At 37.3% G+C, this 26,518-nt stretch overlaps 1 protein-coding gene across 1 annotated transcript in view; it reads left to right on the top strand.

The window, feature by feature from the left end:
• Positions 1-18,559, top strand: part of col19a1 (collagen, type XIX, alpha 1) — a 223,093-nt gene extending 204,534 nt beyond the window's left edge. Inside the window, exons 47-50 of the mRNA XM_088351663.1 lie at positions 1,482-1,548; positions 1,613-1,750; positions 8,897-8,974; positions 18,439-18,559. Of these exons, the coding sequence (XP_088207789.1) occupies positions 1,482-1,548; positions 1,613-1,750; positions 8,897-8,974; positions 18,439-18,539 (384 nt within the window). The 3' untranslated portion in view covers positions 18,540-18,559. The remainder of the gene's footprint in view (positions 1-1,481; positions 1,549-1,612; positions 1,751-8,896; positions 8,975-18,438) is intronic.
• The last annotated feature ends 7,959 nt before the right edge of the window (positions 18,560-26,518 follow it).

The following is a 26,518-nucleotide window of genomic DNA, read 5'->3' as shown; positions in this document are numbered from 1 at the left end:
TCTTTTTTCTTGATGATGCTCATTTTCTCCAGCAGATGCTCTTTTTTTTCTTGCAGATGCTCATTCTCTCCAGCAGATGCTCACTTTTTGAAGCAGATGCTCATTTTTTTTCAGCGAATTCTTCTCCCCCCCTTGAATAGAGGCTGTTTTTCCCCCAGTGGATGCTCTTTTTTTTCTTGAAGATGCTCATTTTCTCCAGCAAATGCTTATTTTGTGCAGCAAATGCTCATTTTTTTTCCAGCAAATTCTCATTGTTTTTTTTTCTTGAAAAATTTTTTTTTTTTTTTTTTTCAAGCGGATGCTCTTTTTCCATTGGGTGCTCAATTGTGACAAAAGATTCTCCTTTTCCCCTACCTGATGCTCAATTTTTTCCATCAGTCCAGCAGATGTTTTTTTCCATCAGATACTCTTTCCTACCAGCAGATTTTTTTTTCCAAAAGATGCTAATCTTCTTCAGCAGTTGTGCAATCGCTGATGCTCCTTTTTACTAGTAGATGCTTTTTTTAAAAAAAAATCTTTGTCTGGCACTGGTGTGTAGCAGCCTGGCAAACACCCTGGACTTGATTGTTTATACGTGCCAATTTTATATTTGTTTATAAATGTAAATTTTCGTTAATTGAATAAAATGTAATAAATATTTTGATAGAATTTATAAAAAAACTCAACCCATCCATTATCTGCACCGCTTATCCTCAGTAGGGTCGGGGGGGTGCTGGAGCCCATCCCAGCTATCTTTGGGCAGTGGGCAGGGGACACCCTGAACTGGTTGCCAGCCAGTCACAGGGTACATACACAGAGACAGACAATTCCCTTGCTCATTCACACCTAGGGACAATTTGGACAATTATTCTGACATGCATGTTTTTGGAATATGGGAGGAAACCGGAATGCCCTGGATGAAATCCACGCAAGCATAGGGAGAACATGCAAACTCCACACAGGAGGTTCAATTTCATGACCCCAGAACTGTGACGTGCTGGAACTGGCTGGCAACCAGTTCAGGGTGTCCCCTGCCCACTGCCCAAAGATAGCTGGGATGGGCTCCAGCACCCCGCGACCCTACTGAGGATAAGCGCTGCGGATAATGGATGGATGGATCGATGATAAAAAACTGAAACTGTAGACAAATGTAGGGACACTGGGGACAATAGAACAACAAAGAAATGCTATCACTTTTACTTTTTTTAAATTATGACCTATGTTATAATTATACTTCACGGATTATTGAGAAATTACAGTATACGAAACTTTTACAACCCAAACAAAAATATCACTCTATTCACACAAAAACTTTTCCTGTTGACTGACATTAATGGTGGTAATCGTCCTGGCGTTATCCTTGATGTATTCGTTTCTACTAACATTGTAGAAGAAGATATCCTTAGAGGTTGGGATAAGACTTGCATCCTGATCCCCAAATCGTTATAAGAATTATCTGACATTTCATTCTCGCAAGAAAATTCATTAGCAACTCTCTACAGGGCGACTCAGCCGTCATGGAAGACATCAAAATGTTCATCAGGACTGAAATCTTGAGAATCTTTGAAGGTACGCGGCGTTAATCCATCTATATTTTTTTATTCCTCTTTTGACTTTCGATTTTATCTTGTAGAAAAGTTCTCAAGCTCGGCGTCACTTCAGAAGCTTCCCGTTGGGATTTTAGCTTCACATCTCCAAGGACCCCCGGGACGACCCGGCAAGGACGGCTTACCCGGCTCACCGGGTCAGCCTGGTCCTCCTGGTCCTCAAGGTATGATTGGGTGCACATCTTGATGGGGATCTTGACTTGTTTTAATATATTCATACCTTAACTAGCAACTAAAACGTACTAATCTTGAACTTGCATAACTCATGTTAGTTTGCCTTATCTTACGTGCCCTCTACCTACAATATTTTTTATTAAAAGGGTCAAATGGACTTTAATTATTATGTATTTTTTTTATTTTTTAAATACTTAAATAAAGGTTAAAAAAATAATAAGATTGAATAAAACTGAAAATGAAAAAACAAAAGTGAAAATATTCGTAAATGAAAATTCATTTTAAATATGATACCATCAATACAGAAAAAAATAAGAAATATTTTTTAGATTGGAAAAATAAGGATTAAACGAAAATAGAAGGAAATATAGAAAAAAAGTTAAATGAAACTAAGGAGAATGTAAAACATTTTAAAATCTTTTTCAATTCAAAATTAGATAAAATTAAACAAAAAATAAGAAAATATATTTTTTTTCATTGTCAAATACTTGTTCAATCAAAAAATATCAACAAAATAAAACAAAAACAAAAATGAGGAAAAAATATAAGGAATGTACCTAATTAAAAGTAAAAAAGTTAAATCGAAATAAAATAAAAAATAAAATATGTACTTTTTCAAACCAAAAATATTTCCCAAATCAAAAACAAAAATAAAATAAATTAACTGATTAAACTAAAATAACAAAAATATAATAAATATATTCAACATAAAATGAAGTAAAATATACATTTTAAAAGAGAAAAAAATATGTATTTTTTTTATTCCAATATTTATTTAATTAATTAACTCAATAAGGGTTAATCATTTTGTATTCAGAATAGAACATACAAAGGCCAGCCGTTTTAGAGATTTTAGGAAAAAAAAAATTCAAGACCCATAATCTGTACTACTGTTCCTGTTACGCAATGTCCCTAAAACCCCAAAATCAAATGATGGTTTCAGGCAAAAGAAATGTCATTGTAAATATTTGTTATCTGAGATCAGATATGGTAGAACAGGGGCCGGGAACCTATGGCTTTTCATGAGTACATATGGCTTGAGACACTTTATCATAAATACCCACAAAACAAACCGTAGACTTGAAAAAAAACTCCAGCTAAGCACACAGAGCAATTTGATTGAGTGAGCGGTAGCAGTAGGAGGATTTCATTGGGTGATCCTTAAACACAGCATCGCAACCCTCCCTCTCACACGGGACCACTGCACTGAAGGGAAACAGATCCATAAACTTTTCGTTTGCCATTTTTTGTGACATTTTTACATAAGAACACTGCTTGCACCTTGTTTAAAAACCATTATCAAAATGAAGGTCAAAATGAGCCTCAACGATCTTAAGTAACAGTGGGAGGAGACAAGTTTAAATTGGTATATTTGTTGAAATGGGACACAGGGTTTGGCATTATTCTTCTTTCATAAATTATATCATCTATCGTCACACAGAGAAATAAAATGCGCTGAAAATTAGCTTTTGTCTGGAAAGCAGTTTAGCGGTTTTGCTGAGTTTTGTCTGGAAATATATGGTATAGCTCTCTCTGAATAAAATCAATATTTTGCTACTATGGCTCTGGGTCAAAAAGGTTCCCAACCCCTGTGGTAGAATAACCTCATAAAAATGTCTTTGGCACTGAAGGAGTTAAGTGTTAAAAATGTAGCTTAGAGAAAAATACAGTTTCCATTTATTTGGGGATTCTCTTCTCTTTAGACTGAGGGGCGGGCAGCTGAGAATAAAGGCCAGGAGTGCGCGGCGAACTGGCGGCTCTCGGGGGAATACCAACACAAATCAACAATTGACTCGATCAAACTTTTAGCGATACTTCGATCCTGAGGGTGAAAAGAAAGTCAGGAAAGATGATAAGGGGTCAGCCCAGACTTTGTTGTGTGTTTTTGTCGTTTCTGAGCTTTGTATCTACCTCACAACGTGTTTACGCAGCCGTAATGCAAAATGCTGCTGCTTTCATTCATGAATAATACACATAATGTAGGCAACACTATAAATATGTGCCTGGCATTGCACAGCTCCTGGATTTTTTTTTTTATTATTATTTTGCTTGTTTTATTTTCTGCGCAGAGAAATGTTTTATGGGGTGGTCTTAATGCAGCCTGGCTATAAATATTTACTGAGAATGAAGAGGAGCGTTATCTCCCTTGATAAATCAAAGATTCAACAACTTCCTAATTCTTCCTTTGTTGACTTCCCTCACGTAGTGGTGGTGGTGGGGGGTCTTGTATGAGTTTTTGTGTGATGTTTCCTCGTTATTTCTTGTCATCCTCTGATGGAGAGCGTGCTTCTTTGAACATCCAATTTGCCTTTTTTCCTACTTTCTGTGACATCTCTAATAACAAAATGTCTCGAAGGACTGCACAGGTTACAATGATACTGTCCCCTGATCTGGAACCAACATGCGGGCAAGGAAAAACTCAAAACCTCAACATGATGGGAAATAAGAAACCTTGAGAAGGGGCCACATAAGTGCTAATCCCTCTTTCAGGATGACCAGGCTGCAATTCATGTTGCATTGGGTAACAATACACAAAACGTTGTGAACATCAATTTAGAAAAAAAAAAAGGTATTATGTAGTCTAAATTCAAAAACGTACACTCAGGCTGCATATCTTATCTCCGGAGGCAGAGTATTCAACAGGACTGGGGCCTGGATGGAGAACACTTTCGAGCCTTCGGATTTCTTCTTGGATCTTGGAGTCACAAGTAGACCAGCATTTTCCAAGCAGAAGCTCCGTGTAGGAACATAGGGGGAAATCAATTTAGAGGGATAAAATGGTACAAGTTCTCGCAAACATTTGTATGTTAGTAAAAACCTTAAAAACACATCTTAAGCTGACTAGGAGCCAGTTCAAGTTAGCTAATATTGGAGTGTTATGGTTTCTGCATACATGAATTATTATGGTGAAAAATCCTCCTGTTGAATTCATTTTTCTGTTTTTTTTTCTTGCCTTTAATTTGATTTCTAATGAACTGTTTGCTTACAAATGGGATTTTCTTTCATTTTATTCCATTATTCTATTATTTTTGCTTTCGATATTTTCACAAAAAATGTTGCCCTCATTTAAATTTTGCTCAATTTAAGTGTTTTCTTTCCTGTTACAATATTTAAACACATTTTCTATTAAAATTTAAATACTTAATACTTAATGGAGCATATTGATGCTTTTTGGAAGATAACAGATAATCGTGCTTTTTTATTTGCTCATATTTTTCTCTTTTTGCATTTGGAAAATGAGCATTATTATCTGCCATGCCATGTAATACCACAAATTTTTGTTCAATTTCATTGTTTTTTTCTGCTTTTCCAGTACTATTATTTTTTATTTACTGTATTTTTAAGGTGTTTTGTTTACAACAAATAGGGGAAAAAAACGCTTAAATTAGTGAAATTATTTGATCAAAGAACAAATGAGAATCATTTTGCTCAATTAAATGTCAAAACCACTTTTTTTTTTGCTTTTTTTGAACAACACACTGGAATCTTAAGCATTGAACATTTGTTTTGCTGGTTACTTCTTTTGCATGTGAGTATTTCTGCCATATGTCAATTTAATACTGAATAAATCTGTTTTTCAATTTTTATGATGTACACTGGAAATGTGCTACGATGGAGTAATTCCTTGCCGATTTCATGGTCCCGGACTTATTGCTTTATGAGTTTAAAAAATATTCAGCGATCCATTATCTCTGATCGCATATTGCCATGAGCGAGAACCGGCAGAGCACATTTCATCCTGTTCTTTCCGCCTAAAATGAACAGGCTGCAATCCATTATCCCCGGTCGACTATTGCTGAGAGTAAGGGTGCATTTTTATCAGTTAGGGGTTCTGAAGTGTGCCATTGTTCTCCACTTAAAAAGAACTGCACTTTTTTGGCCACAATTCATTTTCCCCAATCGACTTGCTGAGAGCAAAGGCTGAGAGCAAATTTGTGTCATGTGTCGGCTTTTTTTTCTGTTCTTCCGCCTACAATGAAAAGGACCCCTGTGGCCACGATCCATTAGCCACATTCCCATATTGTTGCGAGACGGGACCTGCAGATGGCCTTTTTTTCCTCTCCGGGCTACTAAAGCGTGCCATTGCGCCTTGCCGAAAGTGAACTGCACTGTTTTATCTGAGATCTGTTATTTCCAATTGACTACTGCTGAGAGCGGATGCCAAGAGAGAAAATGTGTGCCATTTTTGGCGGCCTTTATTTTCCTTTTCTTTCCTGCCAATAAGAACAGCACCTTTTTGACTGCAGTCCATTATCCCCAGTATTCTGAGAGAGAGAGACGATAGAGCAAATTTGTGTCATGTGTGGCGAATCTTTTTTTCTGTTCTCTCGGCCTAAAATGAACAGCACCCATGCTGCTACCATCAATTATCCCTGATCCCATATTGTTGCGAGCGGGGACACGCGGAGTGCCTTTTGTTCCTCTTCAGCCTACTTAAGTGTGCCATTGTGGTCCGCGGAAATGAACAGCGCTGTTTTATCTGAGATCCATTATCTCTTATTGACTATTGCTGAGAGTGGATGCCAAGAGAGTTCATTTGTGTCATAAGTGGCGGGTCTTTTTTTCTGTCCTTTCCGCCGAAAAGAACAGCACTGTTTTGGCCACAATACATTATCCCCAATCGACTACTGCTGTAAACAGGGGATGACCAAGATGTATTTCTAAAATGAGGAACTAATTTGCAGATTATTGCAGGCGCTCCTGGTCCCCCATAAGTATTACAGTATATGTAGTTCCTACTTAGTGGAATTTCAATTAATACAGCTGCTAATGGAACAGATCAACTGCGAAATCGAGGGAATACCATATTATAAATTCTATCTCAGAGTAAAATATTTTTTTGCAAATTAAAGCATGCAATAAATAGTTGTTTTTGTCGATGGCTCGTGCAAATGTTCAATAGCGCCGGTAAAAACGCCCTTCTCTCTTTCACATATCCTGCTTGTTATCGCCAGTAGAAGCCGCACGGCGATAGTAGCCAAATCAGTTTCTCTCTTGCTTAAGGTTGAGGGTATTTTATCTCCTCACAAGTGATTCCTCCCACTGAATGAAATCCCCCAGGCTGCGTGAGTGCTGAAAAGAAGTCTCATTATTGCAACAAAGCGCTCCCCCGTATCCCTTCTCTCTCGTCTGTGCTCGATTTCGTAGCGACGGCAGGCCCTTTTTGGGAGATTGTTTTTTTTCCTGTGACACCAAAGCGTTGAAGCCTTTCTCCTTTGGGCCAAGCGGCGCCGTGCTTGATGCTCCTGTCGGCTGCACAAGATGCACACCGTACTACTCCTGGTCCTGACTCTATTACTCCAAGATCCTCTCGGGGCCAATATTCACACGTACCAGCGTGCTTGTTGCTGGCGGAGGGTAAAGAATGAACAACCGTGCATGAAGGTAGAAAGAGGGCATGCAGAATCTGGTATATTTTTCCAGTTTTAGCAATAAAATGTTTGTTTTTCTCGTAGTTATATTGTTGTCATTACTTATTTCCTAAAAGCACGATTAAACACAACAACAAAAAACTAACGACCGGTTGCTAATTTAGTGTTTACTATCTAAAATGTCCTTTCGGTAAAAAAAAAATATGTTATATCCGGGTTCATGAGGAGAGGCTAGAATACCTGCGCTGCCTAATACTAATTGGCATGTCAACAACGCTAAATGCTAATGCTAGCAGCTGAACTGTTGTGATATAGAATCATTGCCAACATGTGGTTTTTAGGGGTTCTAATGTGATTTTTTTTTTCCACAACAAGACCCATCATACAGTGTAAACATTATATTTAGCCTAATATGAAGCTATTTGCTGCTAATGTCTTGTACAGTAGAACCTCGGTTCTCGACCATAATCCGTTCCAGAACCCTGTTCGAAAACCGATTTGTTCGATCACCGAAATCATTTTTCCCATTAAAAATAATGTAAATTGTTTTAATCCGTTCCAACACCCTGAATGTTTACCTTGAATGTTTAACGTAAACTTAAAGCTAACCCAGGCTAATCGTACGTTCGCGTTATCGTGATCTTCCGTACGAAAGATTACACTAACATGAACGTGTAAAAATAAAAAAATAAGATATAGAAAAGAATTATGAATAGGATTTCTTACCTTTGTGGTGGTCAGCAGAAGGCGCAGGCAAGATCAGCAATAGTTGCACGCACTACTTTTCTTTTTTCACCTGTAGCAACTTTGCTGCTTGCACTGACTTTCCTCGGAGGCATAATTAGGGGCTAAAACACTTCGTACACCTATATTAAAAGCGAAAGCAAAACGAAGCATGTCCGCACGCGATAACAGTTGGTCAGGAAAAGAGCCATCTCCACCCGTACGCCGCTCAGCATCGCATCCTAGCGGATGCACTCTCGCATTACCGGCGTTCGAACTCCGATTTTTTGACCGAACAGCGAAGCAAGAATTTCTCGAAATTTTTGGTCGGACTCCGATTTGTTCGAACTGAGAGGCGTTCGAAAACCGAAGTTCCACTGTATTTGGAAAAATGGCATCAAGACGGTCCCAAAAAACACGCTATATCCAGGGGTTGCACTGCATTATTCAAAGTGCCCGATCTTGTGCCTGACAACTCATCTATCCGTTTATTATATTTAGAGAGCTTTTGGTCCAACCGTCTCGGCCCTTTAATTACAAATATTTGTATTTGGTCTCTGGAAAGGCATCGCATCGAATCGTGTTGGTGGAGTGAATCGCCTTTGATGCTTTTTCCAATGCGATCAAGCCTTCGCTCTTGCGGAATCTTGAAAGCGACGGCGCCTTCGACTACTGTGCAGATGGCGCCTTTGATGATTTCCACTTTTTTGAGGCCGTGTCGCTTCGTCTTTTATTATTCAAGGTACGGGACCGACGGTGGGAAAGCAGTAGCCTGTTTGTAAAGACGCTCCGAATAATCGGCGAGCTGCTGTTTGACATTGTCGTCACTCGGATGTTATTTATAGCGTCAGGGAGTTAATGCCAACAATTCCCGGGACGGACGCGAAGGTGTCGGAAGTGTATCGCCACCTTGGATCTCCTTGGTTGAGACCTTGTTGTGCTAACGTTACAGACTGTTTATATTTCTCATGCATACGTGATCATGCAAAATCAGTATATCGGTCATTTGTACAAATGAGATTGTTGGGGTTATTTTCGCAGGCTACAGGGGGCAGAAAGGAGAACGTGGTCAGGTCGGTTTCGGATTACCGGGCGATCCAGGACCTACAGGACCACCAGGTAACAGAAATATATTTATCTATGGTGTTTTCTCAACTATAAGGTGCACTGGATTATAAGGCACACCTTCAATAAACATTTCATGAACTTGAGCTAACATTATGAAATCTGATTAATTCATTTATTATCATGTATGGAAGCATCCAATGTCAATTATGCATATTCAATTATGGGGCGCACTGGATTCCGGCAAAATTGGGGTTTTTAGGTGCGCTTTATAGTCTGGAAAATACGGTAATCTTCATCAGTGTTTCCTAGTTTTTAATTTTATACATCCAATGATCGGCCCAATTTATTGAAAAAAAACGATTTAAATATTTTACGGACTATTTTGTGCAGTGCAAATGGGTAGTTTTCTTCCTTTTGGGGTTTTATAACGCAAGTGCACGGAGAAAAGTTGTGGAAAGGAATGCAGTCAACTCCTGGAACATTGAAGCGGCTCCCCTTGTGTTTGTCTTTATTTACAATTCAGTAATTTCATCCTTCATCAAACAACAATAGTCAAGTCAAGTTTAATTGTATAGCCTTGATCACAAGGTGTCTCAAAGGGCTGCAAATTACACCCCGTTTTTCTCAGAACAGAGAACCAAATGTTTGAGTCCCATTGTAGACTTTTGTGTAAAAAAAAATGTCTACATGACTGGCATTGACAAAAGATCAAACAAAAAAAAATACTTACTAAAGTTCAGAAGCCTGTACTTATCTTGAGCAATGAGACCAATTATGGCCGAGTTCTTCGGTGTCTCGCGTACATTATGAAGAGGTAGAGAGCGGACAAGACTAAGTTGTGCTGCAATTTCTACAGAAAATCATAAAGGATTCTAATCCTGAGCACAAATGCTTTGAATTTTTCTCAGGCAATCTCTCCAGTTCCTGCTGTCCATTACAGAGAGTTAGAGAAAAGACACAACCAAGTTGTGCGACTACTTCTATAGAAAATCTAAATATATTCTAATGAGAAACATAAATGCTTAAAATTATTCTTGGGCGAGATCTCCAGTGCCTTCGTGCACATTACAAATAGGTAGAGAGGAGACACAACTAAGTTGTGCTACAACTGCTGTAAGAAAAATCTAAATCTATTATATTAAGAAATGTAAATGTTTGAAATCTTTCTTGGGAAGTATCTCCAGTGCTTTGCGCACATCAAGAAGTAAAAAAGAGGCACAACCAAGTTGTGCTGCTACATCAATAGAACATTGTAATATATGCTCATGATGCACATAAATAATTAAAATCTTGGCCTTGGAGGAGAGTTCTCCAGTGCCTCGCAAACATTACAGAGATTCCGAAAAATACAACCAAGTTGTGCGACTACTTCTATAGAAAATCAAAATGTTCTCTAATGAGAAACATATTGCTTAAAATTATTCCTGGGCAAGATCTCCAGTGCCTCTGGGCACATTACGAAGAGGTAGAGAGGAGACACAACCAAGTTGTGCTACTACTAGTGTAAAAACATCTAAATCTATTCTATTGAGGAACATGAATGTTTTGAATCTTTCTTGGGAAGGATTTCCAGTGCTTTGCGCACATCAAGGAGAGGTAAATAAGAGGCACAGCCAAGTTGCTCTACTACATCCATAGAACATTGTAATATATTCTCATGACTCACATAAATACTTAAAATATTTGCCTTGGAGGAGAGATCTCCAGTTCCTAGCAAACATTACAGAGAGTGAGATAAATATAACCAAGTTGTGCTACTACCTCTCTTGAAAATGTAAATAAATTCTAATAGGGAACACAAATGCTTAGAATCTTTCTTGGACACAATTAAGTTATGTACATATCAAAGTATGTGATTATTGGGTCTCTTCTTCCTATTCTCATGGATTACAAAATTCTGCAATGGGAGACCGATAACCAATACATTGATAATCTATAATATCCTTAGCTTTGTGAGTATTGATTGACGAGCTCTCTGGTGCCTCATGCACATTACAGGGCAGAGGAGACACGACCAAGTTGTATATATACAGGGAGTGCAGAATTATTAGGCAAATGAGTATTTTGACCACATCATCCTTTTTATGCATGTTGTCTTACTCCAAGTTGTATAGGCTCGAAAGCCTACTACCAATTAAGCATATCAGGTGATGTGCATCTCTGTAATGAGAAGGGGTGTGGTCTAATGACATCAACACCCTATATCAGGTGTGCATAATTATTAGGCAACTTCCTTTCCTTTGGCAAAATGGGTCAGAAGAGGGACTTGACAGGCTCTGAAAAGTCAAAAATAGTGAGATATCTTGCAGAGGGATGCAGCACTCTTAAAATTGCCAAGCTTCCGAAGCGTGATCATCGAACAATCAAGCGTTACATTCAAAATAGTCAACAGGGTCGCAAGAAGCGTGTAGAAAAACCAAGGCGCAAAATAACTGCCCGTGAACTGAGAAAAGTCAAGCGTACAGCTGCCAAGATGCCACTTGCCACCAGTTTTGCCATATTTCAGAGCTGCAACATCACTGGAGTGCCCAAAAGCACAAGGTGTGCAATACTCAGAGACATGGCCAAGGTAAGAAAGGCTGAAAAACGACCACCACTGAACAAGACACACAAGCTGAAACGTCAAGACTGGGACAAGAAAAATCTCAAGACGGATTTTTCTAAGGTTTTATGGACTGATGAAATGAGAGTGAGTCTTGAGGGGCCAGATGGATGGGCCCGTGGCTGGATCGGTAAAGGGCAGAGAGCTCCAGTCCGCCTCAGACGCCAGCAAGGTGGAGGTGGGGTACTGGTATGGGCTGGTATCATCAAAGATGAGCTTGTGGGGCCTTTTCGGGTTGAGGATGGACTCAAGCTCAACTCCCAGTCCTACTGCCAGTTTCTGGAAAACACCTTCTTCAAGCAGTGGTACAGGAAGAAGTCCGCATCCTTCAAGAAAAACATGATTTTCATGCAGGACAACGCTCCATCACACGCATCCAAGTACTCCACAGCGTGGCTGGCAAGAAAGGGTCTAAAAGAAGAAAAACTAATGACATGGCCTCCTTGTTCACCTGATCTGAACCCCATAGAGAACCTGTGGTCCCTCATCAAATGTGAGATTTACAAGGAGGGAAAACAGTACACCTCTCTGAACAGTGTCTGGGAGGCTGTGGTTGCTGCTGCACGCAATGTTGATCGTGAACAGATCAAAGCACTGACAGAATCAATGGATGGCAGGCTTTTGAGTGTCCTTGCAAAGAAAGGTGGCTATATTGGTCACTGATTTGTTTTTGTTTTGTTTTTGAATGTCAGAAATGTATATTTGTGAATGTTAAGCTGTTATATTGGTTTCCCTGATGAAAATAAATAATTGAAATGGGTATATATTTGTTTTTTGTTAAGTTGCCTAATAATTATGCACAGTAATAGTCACCTGCACACACAGATATCCTCCTAAAATAGCTAAAACTAAAAAAGCCCCACTCCAACTTCCAAAATATTCAGCTTTGATATTAATGAGACTTTTGGGTTCATTAAGAACATGGTTGTTGTTCAATAATAAAATTAATCCTCAAAAATACAACTTGCCTAATAATTCTGCACTCCCTGTATATATATATATATTCTTAATACAACCACAACCTTTAAAAACAAAAGGAAATATATTTAAATACCATTATTACTGAAAAATCTTACTTTTTGTGATTTTATCACAGAAAACTTACTGAAGAGACATATATATAGGCACCAAACTCTTCTCAACAAGGATCCGTCCTTAAAAGATCTACAACCAAGTGGCTCCATTTACTCCTGACAGACTAGCGCTTACAATCTCAAGTCATAAAAAAGGCAACAAGTTAAACGGCGCCGTGAAACAAAAAAGCCTCCCAGACGGCATCACGACTTGTCAGCTCGTCCCAGAGTGAAAAACGGCGTGATGGAGCAATGACAAGCGGGCAAGGCCTCTTTGATTTTCAGCCCGTCACAGCAAAAGTTATTACTGACCTTAATGTCGCTCATCTCGTCTAAGGTGAGATGCAATTTATGTGTCGGGGACCCGAGGAGGCCGGTTTGATACTCCCAGGGCAGATGTTGAAAAGTACTCTTATTATTTATTTTTTTGTAGGCGCACATTCAACAAATGAACAAGTAGCAGCCAACTTTGTCATATATCACTTGTACAGTTATCCCATGTTGCCTCAAAATTTCGCTACTTTGCAGATTTTCATCATGCATTGTGTTTTTCATTCTAAATGGAAGACACTTTCTATAGACTTCAAATTGGACCTCTCCACCCACTAAACTTGCTTTGGAGCCAAATTTGCACTCCCTAGTTTCTTTTCAAAAATGTTTGAGAAAGGCTTCTATAGTTGAACAAAGCATTATCCTATTGACAATAGCCGCATCACCCTTAGGGAAATCTTCCTCAAGATGCTCAACCTTTCCCTGAAGAAATCTGTTGTATTTTGTAACGTAGACAAGAGCTGGACTTTGCTTGATGTGATCTTCTACCTGCGCACTGGCACTCAGGAATGTGCTTGTTTACACACCTCATCGTGTCCCGTTGAAGTTATATAAACCCTTTCCCCAACTGTTAAAAAGGACTAAAATAACAAAGTTGTCATGACCAGAACGGAATCAGGACCCAGATGCGTAACGTTAACCACAAGTTTATTGAGAGAAAGAGGACAGGCAGCGCCCGCAATCCGGTGCTCGCTAGACGCGAGAAGCCAGCAAGCTCACAGAATCGGATCATGTTCCGAATGCGGAAGTGGATCTTCTGGAGCAGGATTTGTTGTGTCGAAGACTGAAAAAACAGGTCGATAGCAGGACAGGAGAGCAAAACGTGGTCGGGATCAAAAACGAGACGGGAGAGCAAAACGTGGTCAGGGTCAATAAACAGGTCGTAGCCAGAGACAAACGGGGAAATCAGGAATGTACGGGTGGAAAACGGTTGCAAAAAGCGGGTCAAAGGTCTTGCCTTGTAGAAACAGATGTCTGCTGGCGGACTGAAAACAGGCAAGTGAAAGGTATGAGCTTAAAAAGGACAGGGAACCTATCGGGTAGCTAATCCAGGGGTCGGGAACCTTTTTGACTCAAAGAGCCATAAAAGCAAAATATATCAATTTTATTTTGGGAAAGAGCCACACCATATATTATGAGACAAATGTACTAAATTGCTAAACCCGCGCCCCAGACAAAAGCTTAGTCTTCAGCACATTTATTTTTGATGATTTGATAAAAATTATGAAAAGAGAATAATGCCAGAGCCCGTGTCCCAAAATCAACAATCATACCACTTTAAACCTGTCTCTTTCTTGCAATTACTTAAGATCGGTTAAACTCATTTTGACCCTTTTTTTCATTCATATTGGTTTCAAAACCAGATGCAAGCAGTTATTTTGTAAAAACGTCACAACATTCTGCAAACAGGGAGCCTGATGTGCTTATTTATGGCGCAGACGGCGCAGGGCGAGAGATGGGAGGGAGTGCTTGCACTTTTTGCATAGCTCCACCCATCCCTCCCACTCACCCAATCAAAAAACTTGAAGTTCTCTTCCGGTGTTTTGGCGTATTTACAGTTTGTTCTGTGGATTCATCATAAGGTATCTGAACACTGAAGACAGATAATATAGTGATGTTTTATATAACGGATTATTTAGCGTTGTACAGCCAGAACAAGGTTTTTTTTTTTTTGTGACACCTTGACTGTAAATTGTAGTGGAAAATGTGCCCTATATATACTGCGAAGTACTGCTCCATTGTTAACTTTGGTATGGCTCTGCATGTATCTGAACAAGATTATTAGTTTTTGTTTTGGACGAGATGGAGAAAATTTGCATGCAATCAAATTTGTCTCTGAGCCACAGGTACGCATGGAAAGAGCCATATATGGCTCGCGAGCCATAAGTTCCTGACCCCTGTACTAATCAGTCATCATGACAGAAGTTATAAATAAAGAAATAATAAAATCATGACTAAATAAATGTATGCAGGGATGTAAATCACTATGACAGAAGTCCATACATAAAAAACTGTATTGATATTAAATTGGATTGCCCTTATTTTCATTGTTGGCAATGAAGTGAACTTTGTTTGCAATTCGATTAGACATGGCACTCAAGGTAATAAAGACTTTAGAAGAATGGCAGGATAATAGGAAAAATATTTACAAGTGCTTGGAGAGTGGCCCAAGTTGTAATAATAGTGCAATGAAAAATAGTGCATTGTAACAATCAAAGGTGGGTAGGGTAGCAAAAAAAGGGATTCAAGTAAAAGGATTGTTAACTCCGAATAATATGACTCAAGTAGAAAAAAAACAGTATCCTCCAAAAAAATCCTTGAGTAAGAATAAAAAGATACTCAGTGAAAAAAATCTCCTCAAGCCCTGAGTAACTGTTGTAATGTCTTATTTATAGTTTTTTTTTTTTACAAGCCAGAGACCGACGAGATCGATTCCAATTGACCGAGTTGATATCGGACAGATGGGGTCGATACCAGACTGGACGGGACAGAAAGGATAGATAAAAATAAACAGGTCAAACTAGACGGGAACAAAAACTGGAGAGAGTAATAAACAGGACAAAAATAGACGAGAACAAACTGGAAACCGATTTTAAACAGGACAAAAATAAACGGGCACAATACTGTACTGAGAATACCAACAGGAAAACAGGGCCGAGTCAAAATCCACGTCTTGCGGGGCAGAGGTTCGTTGACGGGCTGACAAGGGAAGCATGACAGCGCTGATCTTAAAGTAGACAGAAAGCCAATCTGTTAACAAGCCGCAGCTGGCGCCACACGGGCGGGGCCTACCTGACACAAATAATCAAAGTCCATCCAATCAACAATAAAATACGAGTCTGTGTAATTGTAAGTCTGTGTACTCAGACAATTTGTTTGGGTGAACCCTCTTTGGATTTAAAAATACCGGTAATATATATACAGTATACATATGAGGCTACAGCTTTATACAATACGCATTTCCAAAAGAGTGTATTGTAATAGCTCTTAAATATTTTGTAATATTACTGTAGCTGTAGTTTAGTTGTGTTTCTGTTGTAAAAACTTTCTGTAGTAGTACTTTTGTAGTATTTCAATAGTATTTTTTTACGAAATGAAAGAAAGATAATATATTAAGTCCCTGTTTGTAAGCACTGAATTTGATATTTAGTTCTGTAGTAATTGTGTAATATTTCTGTAGTAAACAAAATAATATTTTATTAGTAATACTGTACTTAATTTACTATTATATGTATATAGTCATTATATTTTGTACCATTTTCGTTTTGCGGGCTGTAGTTTGCCCACACTCGGGCTAAGGGGAAGTGTATCCCAATTCATACACTCCTCATCTTCCCATCCACACTACGGCATATTTTTCCCTAATGTTTTTCTTGAATTTCAAATATTAGTACCCGAGCGCTTTTATGCTTTATGTGTACATGGAAAAAAAGTGCCCTTCCATATCAGTACGCGGCTTTACTGGAGCGCCCCAATAAGCAACATTTTAGCTTTAAATCAGGCATAACTAGCAGAATTTGTGACGAGATAACAAGCATTCAGGGAGACGAACGGCGATGGTGACCAGAAGGTCAAATCGTGTTTTCCGAAGTAGAAGATGCAGCAAATATGCTTGATTCTCCTTTTGTGTGAATCTGTTCAAGTTTATTTGCGCCATTGGATGTGTTACAAAATACAAAGAGCGGTTTCGATGACATTTTCCATATTGCGCAGTTGCTTAGTAACGTGTGATACTAGTATCGGCTTTTCTTAGAGACTGGAAACGGTTCTTCTGTCATGATTGCAGCTGGCGCTTAGATAAATGGCTCCATGTAAACATGATGCGTCTTTTGAAGAAAAAAAAAGGAATTAAAATGCAAATGAAAGTTTAAAGCCCCAGTCTGTATTGTATAGTGACTCTTAGTAGTGAAAAGCAGTTCTTTCATTTAAATAAAACTGTATTGATTTAAATAATAATAAGCAAAAACACATGCACTCCCAAACATTTCTTATTTTCTTTAGAAATTAGTGTAAAAAACACACAACTTATAGAAGCTAACATGTTTGCTCGCCAGTTAGCTTCCACAGCCGAGCCCTGCATGTAATAGGCGCCAAGTCCCTTTATTTGGATGTCTTCCTCTTCTTTTTTCCACTGTTTCCTTCTCTGGCCACTCAGGTGAGACACTTGGTTGCTGGCTTTAGCTCGCTGCTAGAAGTTATTGTCATTCTTAGTTGCTCCTGCTTCGGCCTTTGATATAATTCGCCTTCAGGATTAATCCGTTATATATCTCTGTCTCTCTGTCTGTCTCTATAACTCTTTCTTTATGTATATGCCTCTATGTCTTTGTCTCTGTGTTTCTGTGTCTGTCTCTATATCTCTTCCTCTATCTCTACACCTCTATCTCCCTGTCTCCCTGCCTCTATGTCTTTCTGTACCTCTGTTCCTCTGTCTCTATGCTTCTATGCCTTTCAGTCTCTCTGTCTCTATTTCTCTATCGCTCTGTCTCTATGTCTCTATAACTCTTTCCTTATGTATATGCCTCTATGTCTTTGTCTCTGTGTTTCTGTGTCTGTCTCTATATCTCTTCCTCTATTTCTACACCTCTATCTCCCTGTCTCCCTGCCTCTATGTCTTTCTGTACCTCTGTTCCTCTGTCTCTATGCTTCTATGCCTTTCAGTCTCTCTGTCTCTATTTCTCTATCGCTCTGTCTCTATGTCTCTATAACTCTTTCCTTATGTATATGCCTCTATGTCTTTGTCTCTGTGTTTCTGTGTCTGTCTCTATATCTCTTCTTTCTATCTCTATGTCTCTATCTCCCTGTCTCACTGCCTCTATCTCTCTCTGTACCTCTGTTCCTCTGTCTCTATGCTTCTATGCCTTTCAGTCTCTCTGTCTCTATTTCTCTATCGCTCTGTCTCTATGTCTCTATAACTCTTTCCTTATGTATATGCCTCTATGTCTTTGTCTCTGTGTTTCTGTGTCTGTCTCTATAGATCTTCTTCTATCTCTATGTCTCTATCTCCCTGTCTCCCTGCCTCTATCTCTCTCTGTACCTCTGTTCCTCTGTTTCTATGCTTATATGCCTTTCAGTCTCTGTCTCTATTTCTCTATCGCTCTGTCTCTATGTCTTTATGTCTCTTTCTATGTCTGTATATCTCTGCCTTTATTTCTTTTTCTCTATCTCCTTATGTCCCGTCTCTCTGTCTTCCTGTCTCTCTGTGTCCCTGTCACTCTGTCTCTGTCTTTCTATATTTCTGTCCCTATGTCTCTTTATTTAACTCTATTGCTAATCCTCACTATGTCTGCTTCTCTATCTCTGTCTTTCTTTATCTCTATCTACATATCTCTGTATTTATCTCTCTCTCTTTTTGTGTCTGTCTCGCTCTCTGTCACTGTTTCTTAACTCTCTCTCTCTCTCTCTCTTTCTATCTTTATCTTTCTGTCTATCTTAATCTACCATGTAAAGCTCCATATTTGAGACTCTTATGCAGCGTACACCCAATAACTACCCTTCCTGCTTTTTTCCAGGCCTCCCCGGGGCCACTTCCCAGGGTCCTACGGGCTCTCCGGGGCCCCGTGGACCAGCGGGGACATGCGACCCCGGCGACTGTCGAACAGGAAAGGCGTGATCGGCATCGAATAAACACTCGGATATAGTAAGGGTTTCTTTGTGACATTGCTAATGGGCTTGTTATTTTTTTCCGCAAAGCCGTACTTTGGGGTAAGGTCTTGTTTTGAGCCTCCCCCCTGCTGTGATGTAATGCATTCCTTGTCAGTTCTCATTACGTCTCCCCAGGCCGACAAATGACTTTGTTCAGTCACTTTCCGGACTAACGCCATCTTAATTATTTGTTTGCCTCTTTCCTGGACACGCCTCACGCCTTTCTGTTCGCGTACAGATAAGACTAGGAAACCTTCCGCCAGCGCGCCCGGTTTTCCGAAAGATTAACCGAATGTAGGGATTTTTCCTTTTTTACGCGGAGGTTTTTGCTCGGAACCGTCGCCCCGTGAAAGTTTTTGTTATCGGAGGACCGCAGGGTCTGCGGGTGACCTCACGCATTTAAATAACAGTCTGATTATAAAGCAGGAAAAAAACATCTAAAAAAAAAATTCAGCGCCTTATGCAGAACCAAAGTGCATCCACTGTGTTTAATATAAAACGATTTCTTTTCGTGAAGATCTTAAAGAATGTATCAAAAGAGCTGTGTTTTTTTTACCCCTAGATTAACCCATTTTGTATGTGTTTGGTTATTTTAGGATTATTATAATTTGATTTGCATCGTGCATGAGAATCATTTAAAAAAGAGAATGTCTTCTCATCTAGTGGTACTATGTCAGTTTTTGTTTAGCCTTGTTGTGTGGAAACCCGAGAGTGCCAAAATTGAATAATGTTTTGGATTTAAGAAGACATTTTACTACATCTGGCTTTTAATTCTTAAAATAGGTTGTTATTGTTATAAAATAAATACTTACCATGCTTTAAAATGCTGTAAAAACAAATAATCATGATTATATATTTCTTATTCTTACCTTTACCAAATCATACATTTTATAATAATGTCTTTGGATTTATGTTGTATTTTTCATATTTTATTTTTGTCAGTCTTCAATCAAATTGTCTGTATGGAAGCCTAAGATTGCCAAAATGCGATAAATAAAACATTTTGCTTTTAATTTTTACAATAAAATGTTATTACTATGAAACTTACTTCATATTTTCTATTCTTGAAAATTTACTCAAAATGATTTATTAGAATTTAATCTTTCATATATTTTATATTTAAGAAAATATTATTTTATATTATTGTATTTTAATTTTTTTTTTTTTTTTCAAAATAAAACGTTTTACTTTCGTTTCCAATGTTAGTCTTAAGTGAGCTTCGCTATTGCTATTAAAAGAAATAATCAAGATTAAATATTTCATATATTTTATGATTAAACCCTTTTTGTAATAATGTATTTTTATTTAGGTTTTTCTTAACATTTTAGTTTAGTTTATTGCCGAATGTCATTTTATGAAGACTCCTGCTGTCAATCAAAGATAGTGGGTGTGGCCTGTGCATGTTGCTTACAATCGATAGGTTGTCATAGACATTCGTCATGTCTGTCCTGTAGCCCCGCCTCCTCTTGTTCGATTGACAGCAGAAAATTAATTCTAATAAACCTCAATTCCTACGATACCCTTTTTATTTTTAAAGGTCGTTTTATGAAAAAAAAAAAATCATTTTTACTGTCAATCAAACGGGCGGGTGCAGCCTGTGGTTGATCTTCAAGATCGATTGATTTTCCTGGACATTGATCATGACTGTTACGTGGCCCCGCCTCCCGAGCTTTGGTTGACAGCAGAATATTCAACTTAAATTGAAAGACAATATCATTTAAAAAAATATGATTTACTTAAATGAAAAATATTTTTATTAGATCGATTTGTTTTCCTTGACATGTATCAGGTCTGTTTTTAGCCCCGCCATTTTTCGTTTGATTGACAGCAAAAAATTCCATTGGAAGACATTATTGTAAAAAGTAGGATTTTCTTAAATAACTAAATGATGATAAATGACAAATAATGTCACACTAGTTTACGAGTTACATTATTTAGTTTACTTTTTGTCTGCTGTCAATCAAACAGGCCGGTGGTTGATTTGTATGATCGATTGGTTGTCCTGGACATTAATCATGACTGTCATATAGCCCCGCCTCCTGTGGTCTGATTGACAGCAGGAAGTTGAATCAAAATACATTAATTACTATGAAAAGTTGAATGTTCCTTAATAAAGAAATTATAATTACACATTTTAAAGAAAAGTTTGTGACAATTGTATTTAATATTTTATTAATTGATAGCTATAATTGCCTGTTTTTTTCTGTATTTGTCTGATCAGCTCAGTAGCCTAGATGGTAAGGCGCCTAGATGGTTCGCGCCCCGGCCGAGTCATTCCTAAGACTTAAAAAGTGGTCGGCGGCGCCCTCTGTTGGCTGCGGCTGCATCGGCTCGCTACAACGGGTCAGGTGCAATCGACATTTCGTTCTGTGTACATTGTTACACAGAATGACAATACAAGGAAAATATTATTATTATTATTATTATTTGAAATCAAACTTAAACTTCCCCAAAAAATAAAGAAATCAAATTAAGAGGAAATTAAACTTAACCACCTGCCCCAAAATAGAAAAATACATCAATACATTTTCAAAAGAAAATAAAACTAAACTTAAATAAAAAAAAATCAAATATTGAAAAAGGACTCATTAAATATTACATTTATTATGAAAAGTATGTCTTTGTTACATAACCAAATAATGCTAAATTTAGTTATAGATTTTCACGAATAGTTTGTACATGTTTCATAATAACGACACGCTATTTATAAAAACTGATAGCTGTATTTTCCGTAGCTCCGCCTCCTGTCATTTGATTGACAGCATGTCAAGAACCAGAACAGGATCAGGACCCAAACGCGTGATGTTCTCACACAAGCCGTTTATTTTACGGGAACTGGTGAGTCATGCACGTTAGGCAGCAGTCTGGCGTGAAATGATAGGAAACCAGAGGCCGACGGGATCGATACCAATTGCCCGAGTCGATATCGGACAGATGGGGTCGATATCGGACGGGACAGACAGACAGTATAAATAATGAAACAGGATATCGGAATAAAACAGGACAAACTAGACGGAACGAAAACTGGAAAGAAAAATAAACAGGACAAAAACAGACGGGAACGAAACTGGAAACCCATATTAAACAGGACAAAAATAAACGGGAACAATACCGGACAGGAAATGCCAACAGGAAACAGGACCGAGTCACATCTTGCAGGGGCAAAGGTTCGTTGACGGGCTGACTAAGGAAAAATGAGAGCACTGAGCCTAAAAATGACAGAAAGCCTATCTGTCAATGAGCCGCAGCTGGTGCCACACTGGCGGGGCTAATTGGGCGCCATGGCAACCGTGACACAGCAGGAGTTAACACCCAAAATAATATAATCTTATAAAGTAAATCTTACTCATTATAGATATACCAGCAACCTATTTAAAAAACAAATATCCATATTACTTAAACGTTTGTTATTTCCTTATTGATTCCATTTCTGTAGCCCCGCCTCCTGTCATTTATCTGACAGCAGGAAATGACACTACAAAAATGATGTTCCTGAATAAATCTTATGATTTTTAGATATAAATTATCCAAAAGCTGTTTTAAAAACGCGTTATTAAATCGTTTTTATTTGTCGGTTTTTTTTGGCACTCTCGGGACTTTCGTATTTCTCGTAGCAATTGGATTTTTATCGTGATTTCCTCTGATTTTAATATCAAACTTCGCAATGTAAACAATAAAGGATAGATAACTCTAACAAACGTCATTCTTATTTATTTTACACTTTAATCTCGCTTCTTTTTTGTTTAGCACGCGCGTTTTGTTTTCGGGGTAACGACGATATCGTTACACAATGAAGTTAACGTTTTAATGAAAACAAACGCTGCTTTGCGTCGATTCCGCAAGTGTCATTTACATTCAGAATATTTTCCTTTATTTGTACGTTTTTGATTTGATTTTAGCGGCAGCAAAAGACGTCGCTGCAAAAACAATTGTGAATTACCCCCAACTTGACGTGTTGGTTGTTGATTATTTTTTATTTTATGGTCTTAAGAAGGTGAGATTTATTTATTTGATCATTTGTGAACTTGTTTTGGATGCTTTTGAGTGGAGATAATTTACTGATACTGCAGCTCGAGTTTGTGGTTTATAGCCAAATAGATTTTTATTGAGTGAGTTGAGAAACTCCACTGTAATTTTCACCTGGGAATAATGATTTAGATAACAATAAAATGTGAAAATAATATGAAACAAACTCGAGTTAAAGTTTCACCCATGTCAAAGGTTGCCAGTAGTCCAGGGGTGGATAAAGTATGGTCCGCGAGCCACCCACAGCCCATTAGGCTTTATTATCAGACCCAAAAACATGATAAAAATATAATTATAATATATAAAAAATGGTGAAAATGTTTATAATATGTATTATCAAGATGCTATTATATTGTTATCATAAAAATGTAAACATTGAAAATATAATCGTAAAATGTAAATTAATAATGGTTCAAATAACGTCTTAAAAAAGTCTTAACACGTTTTTTTTTTTCCCCATTTTATATATATTTAAAACTATAGAACGCTTAATATAGTTAAAATTATAATACTTTATTTTTGTTCATAATATAAATTGTATTCTTTCAAATCATAAAACATATAATTGTATGTTTTGGTGGAAAAATATATACAATTAAAAATGTAAACTTATAATATACATATAATGGTTTAATATTCTTGATTTACTTTATATTACTGTTTTATATTTAGAGATTCTGATAACATTTTCATCATTTTTGTTGGTAAAAAAAGAAATTAATAAGAGAAAAAATTTCCGCCAAATTAAATGATTGTGCTAGTTTTATGGATTATTTTTCTATTTTTACAAGAAAATGTGTTAAAAATATCGTAAAATGATTATAAACCGTTTTTTTTCAATGTATGTATTCAAATGAAACCACTTTTAAGCTTTAACTCGAGTTTAATCATGTCAACCTCTTTTCCTTTAAAGGGACAGTGTGTGTTATTTGGCGCCTCCACGTGGTTAAAAAAAACGTCATCAATTGAAAAAAAACGTTATTGAATTGTATATCAAGCAAAAATATGTGAAATGTTTTATTGAAGTGCATTTTCTTTTAAATATCAAGACTTCGAGAAATGTGCTTTTGTGGTACATATTTGTCGGCCATTTTTGCCTCTACAGGTACCCGGGATGCCAAAAATCCCTTTGCAAAAAGTTGAGAAAAAAATGTCCATAGTTTTCTTTTTTCTTCTTTTGTTTAGCACTTGGTTCCACGACAAATCACAGCAACACCTAGTGGTTAAATAACACACACTGTCTTTGTAAGGAAACATAATCCACCCTTCAATTGTTTGAATTATGAGACGCTGTTGTGACATACTTAAAAGCTTTATTTTTATTTATTTTTTTATGTGTGGAGTTGTTTTGGATATTGTACTCAAAGGTTGTAACCGACATTGTTTTGATCATGTTTCTTTCTTCTTCTGAGTTTTACATCAAAGAGGAGAACATCCTACACAAACATATTTATATATATATATTTGTTGTTAAAGAACGCTTGTTTTGGCCATCATCTGAGGTTTATGTTAGGAGAGTCTTATTCCAAGTTCCTATTTGTGAGGCTAAAGAGCCCCCTAGCGGATTTAAGTGGAAGTCGTTTTTGGCCTATTTGCTTTATAATTGATTTGTGGCTCTTTTCTACACCTAAAATACGAAAACATGTATATAATGTGATCTGTTTTTTTCATCTTTATCTGCACCTCTGTTGTAATAAGGAGTTTTTATCCGAGATTACGTGAGAGGAATGGAAAGTGGCTCACTTCACCAGCATTTTAACTAATTGCTTACTTTTACCCCCAAAACGTTTCATTGTAACCATTTCTAATCTCATATAATCTGAAGTTGTAACGAGAGAAGCGCTCTCTCATATTGAAAATGTCAGTCTGCTGCTCTCGGAGTGTCTTTTGTCCTATTTTTCTTGGCTTTAATATCTACCTCAATCTGTTGGTTGGAATTGTTTGGGAATGATATACAATACTGTATTTGACTGTGTACTATTTTTTTCTGGTGGTGTTAATTTAATTTGGTTTGTATGTAGTAATTATGATCTCGTTCTTTGCAAAGTTTTCTTGATTCAAATTGACATCTGCCTTACTTGTGTGCAATAAAAGTTCTGCGGTGATTTATCTGGGAAAGTCTCTTCATTTAAGAGAAATATAAGACTTAGAATGTTCATCTGATAAACAAAAGAACCACCGATAATTTCACTTGGAGACACATTCGGATTCTTTTTTGAGTTTTAAATTCTTAGAGATATAAACTAATGTTTTAAGTATAAAAAAACATGTATTTATTATATAAATTTTTAAGACTATATGTATACTGTATATATTTAAAAAAAATAATAATAATATATATATATATATATATATATATATATATATATATATATATATATATATATATATATATATATTCGCTCTACTATTCATCCATCCATCCATTATCTGGACCGCTTATCCTCAGTAGGGTCACAGGGGTGCTGGAGCCCATCCCTGCTATCTTCGGGCAGTGGGCAGGGGACACCCTGAACCAGTTGCCAGCCAGTTGCGGGGGACACAGGGACAATTTTGACCGGCCAATTGACCTGACATTCATGTTTTTGGAATGTGGGAGAAAACCGGAGTGCCCGGAGTAAACCCACGCAAGCACGGGGAGAACATGCAAACTCAACACAGGAGGGTTCGATCTCATGACCTCAGAACTGTGCCGCACATGCGCTTATGGTGCAGATAATGAATGAATGAATATACATATATGTATATATATATATATATATATATATATATATATATATATTTTATTTTTATTTTTTTATTATTATTTTTTTAATATTATTTAATAAGAATAAGTGGCTGGATAAAAAATATTCTTTTTCCTCAGCCATATTCCATATACATTTAAAAAATATGTTTTAATTATGTATATTTTTTACTAGAGAAATAAGTTTATAAAGATAGTTAAATTAAAAGAGAGAGAAAGAGAGAGAGGTGGATATATTATCGGTCTGAAGCAGTATTTTTATTTTATTTATTTTAAAAAATTTTAAAAAGCATTAAAGGGCAGATGGTAAAAAATTTTGCTCATTTATTTTATGTTTTTATTTTTGTAATAAAGCTTAAGATCAAAAGTAATCCGCTACCATTTTAATTTAAAAGAAAAATCTCTTTATCTGTTTTTATCGAAGACATTTGTTGGAAAAAATACATTGAAAATACTGAAAATTAAAATTAGAAAAATAAATGTGCTATACAGGTATACTTTTTTGAAGCGGAAGTAGTTTTGGGGGTACAACATTCGTCTTGCAACCTAGAGGTCGGAGGTTCGATTCCTCGCTCTTCTGAGTTAAATGTCAAAGTGTCCTTGGGCAAGACACTGGCCCCCCGATAGGCTGATAGGTGCCTTGCTTAGCTGCCTTTGGGTAGCAGTGTGTCAGTGTGTGTGCAGGGTTGGGTAGGGTTACTTTAACTTGATTACTTTCAATTACTTTTGGATTACTCCAATACGCTAATAAAAGACAAAATAAACTAATTATTAATAAAATTATGACTCACAACACGTGGTAAGCTTTCTCTCCTGGCTTTGATCTCTTTGATCTTCGGCAAAACTAACATAAAATGCGACAGAAACAAAATGAAAATATATCCAAACAGCTTGCCAACATCATTTTTGCCATTCCATGTATTCCGTTACTCCCCAAGCCTGCACAAAATTCAGTAATTGTATTCATATTTAGTTTCTTTTGTCTTTTATTAGCATATTTGGTATTGGAGTAATCCAAAAGTAATTGAAAGTAATCCAGTTAAAGTAACCCTACCGACCCTGTGTGTGTGTGAAGGGGGAAATGTGAAGCAGAGAGAAGAGAGAGAGAGAGAATCTCACTGATATCGGTCTGAAGAAGTGAAAAGACGACAGTATCAGTTTGGGTGTAGGTTTTT

This window comes from Urocampus carinirostris, chromosome 13 (genome assembly GCF_059441175.1).
Source record: "Urocampus carinirostris isolate Australia breed hairy pipefish chromosome 13, RoL_Ucar_1.0, whole genome shotgun sequence".
NCBI lineage: Eukaryota > Metazoa > Chordata > Actinopteri > Syngnathiformes > Syngnathidae > Urocampus > Urocampus carinirostris.
Note: the sequence above shows the minus strand (reverse complement) of the source record. Positions and strands in the feature narration are given on the sequence as shown.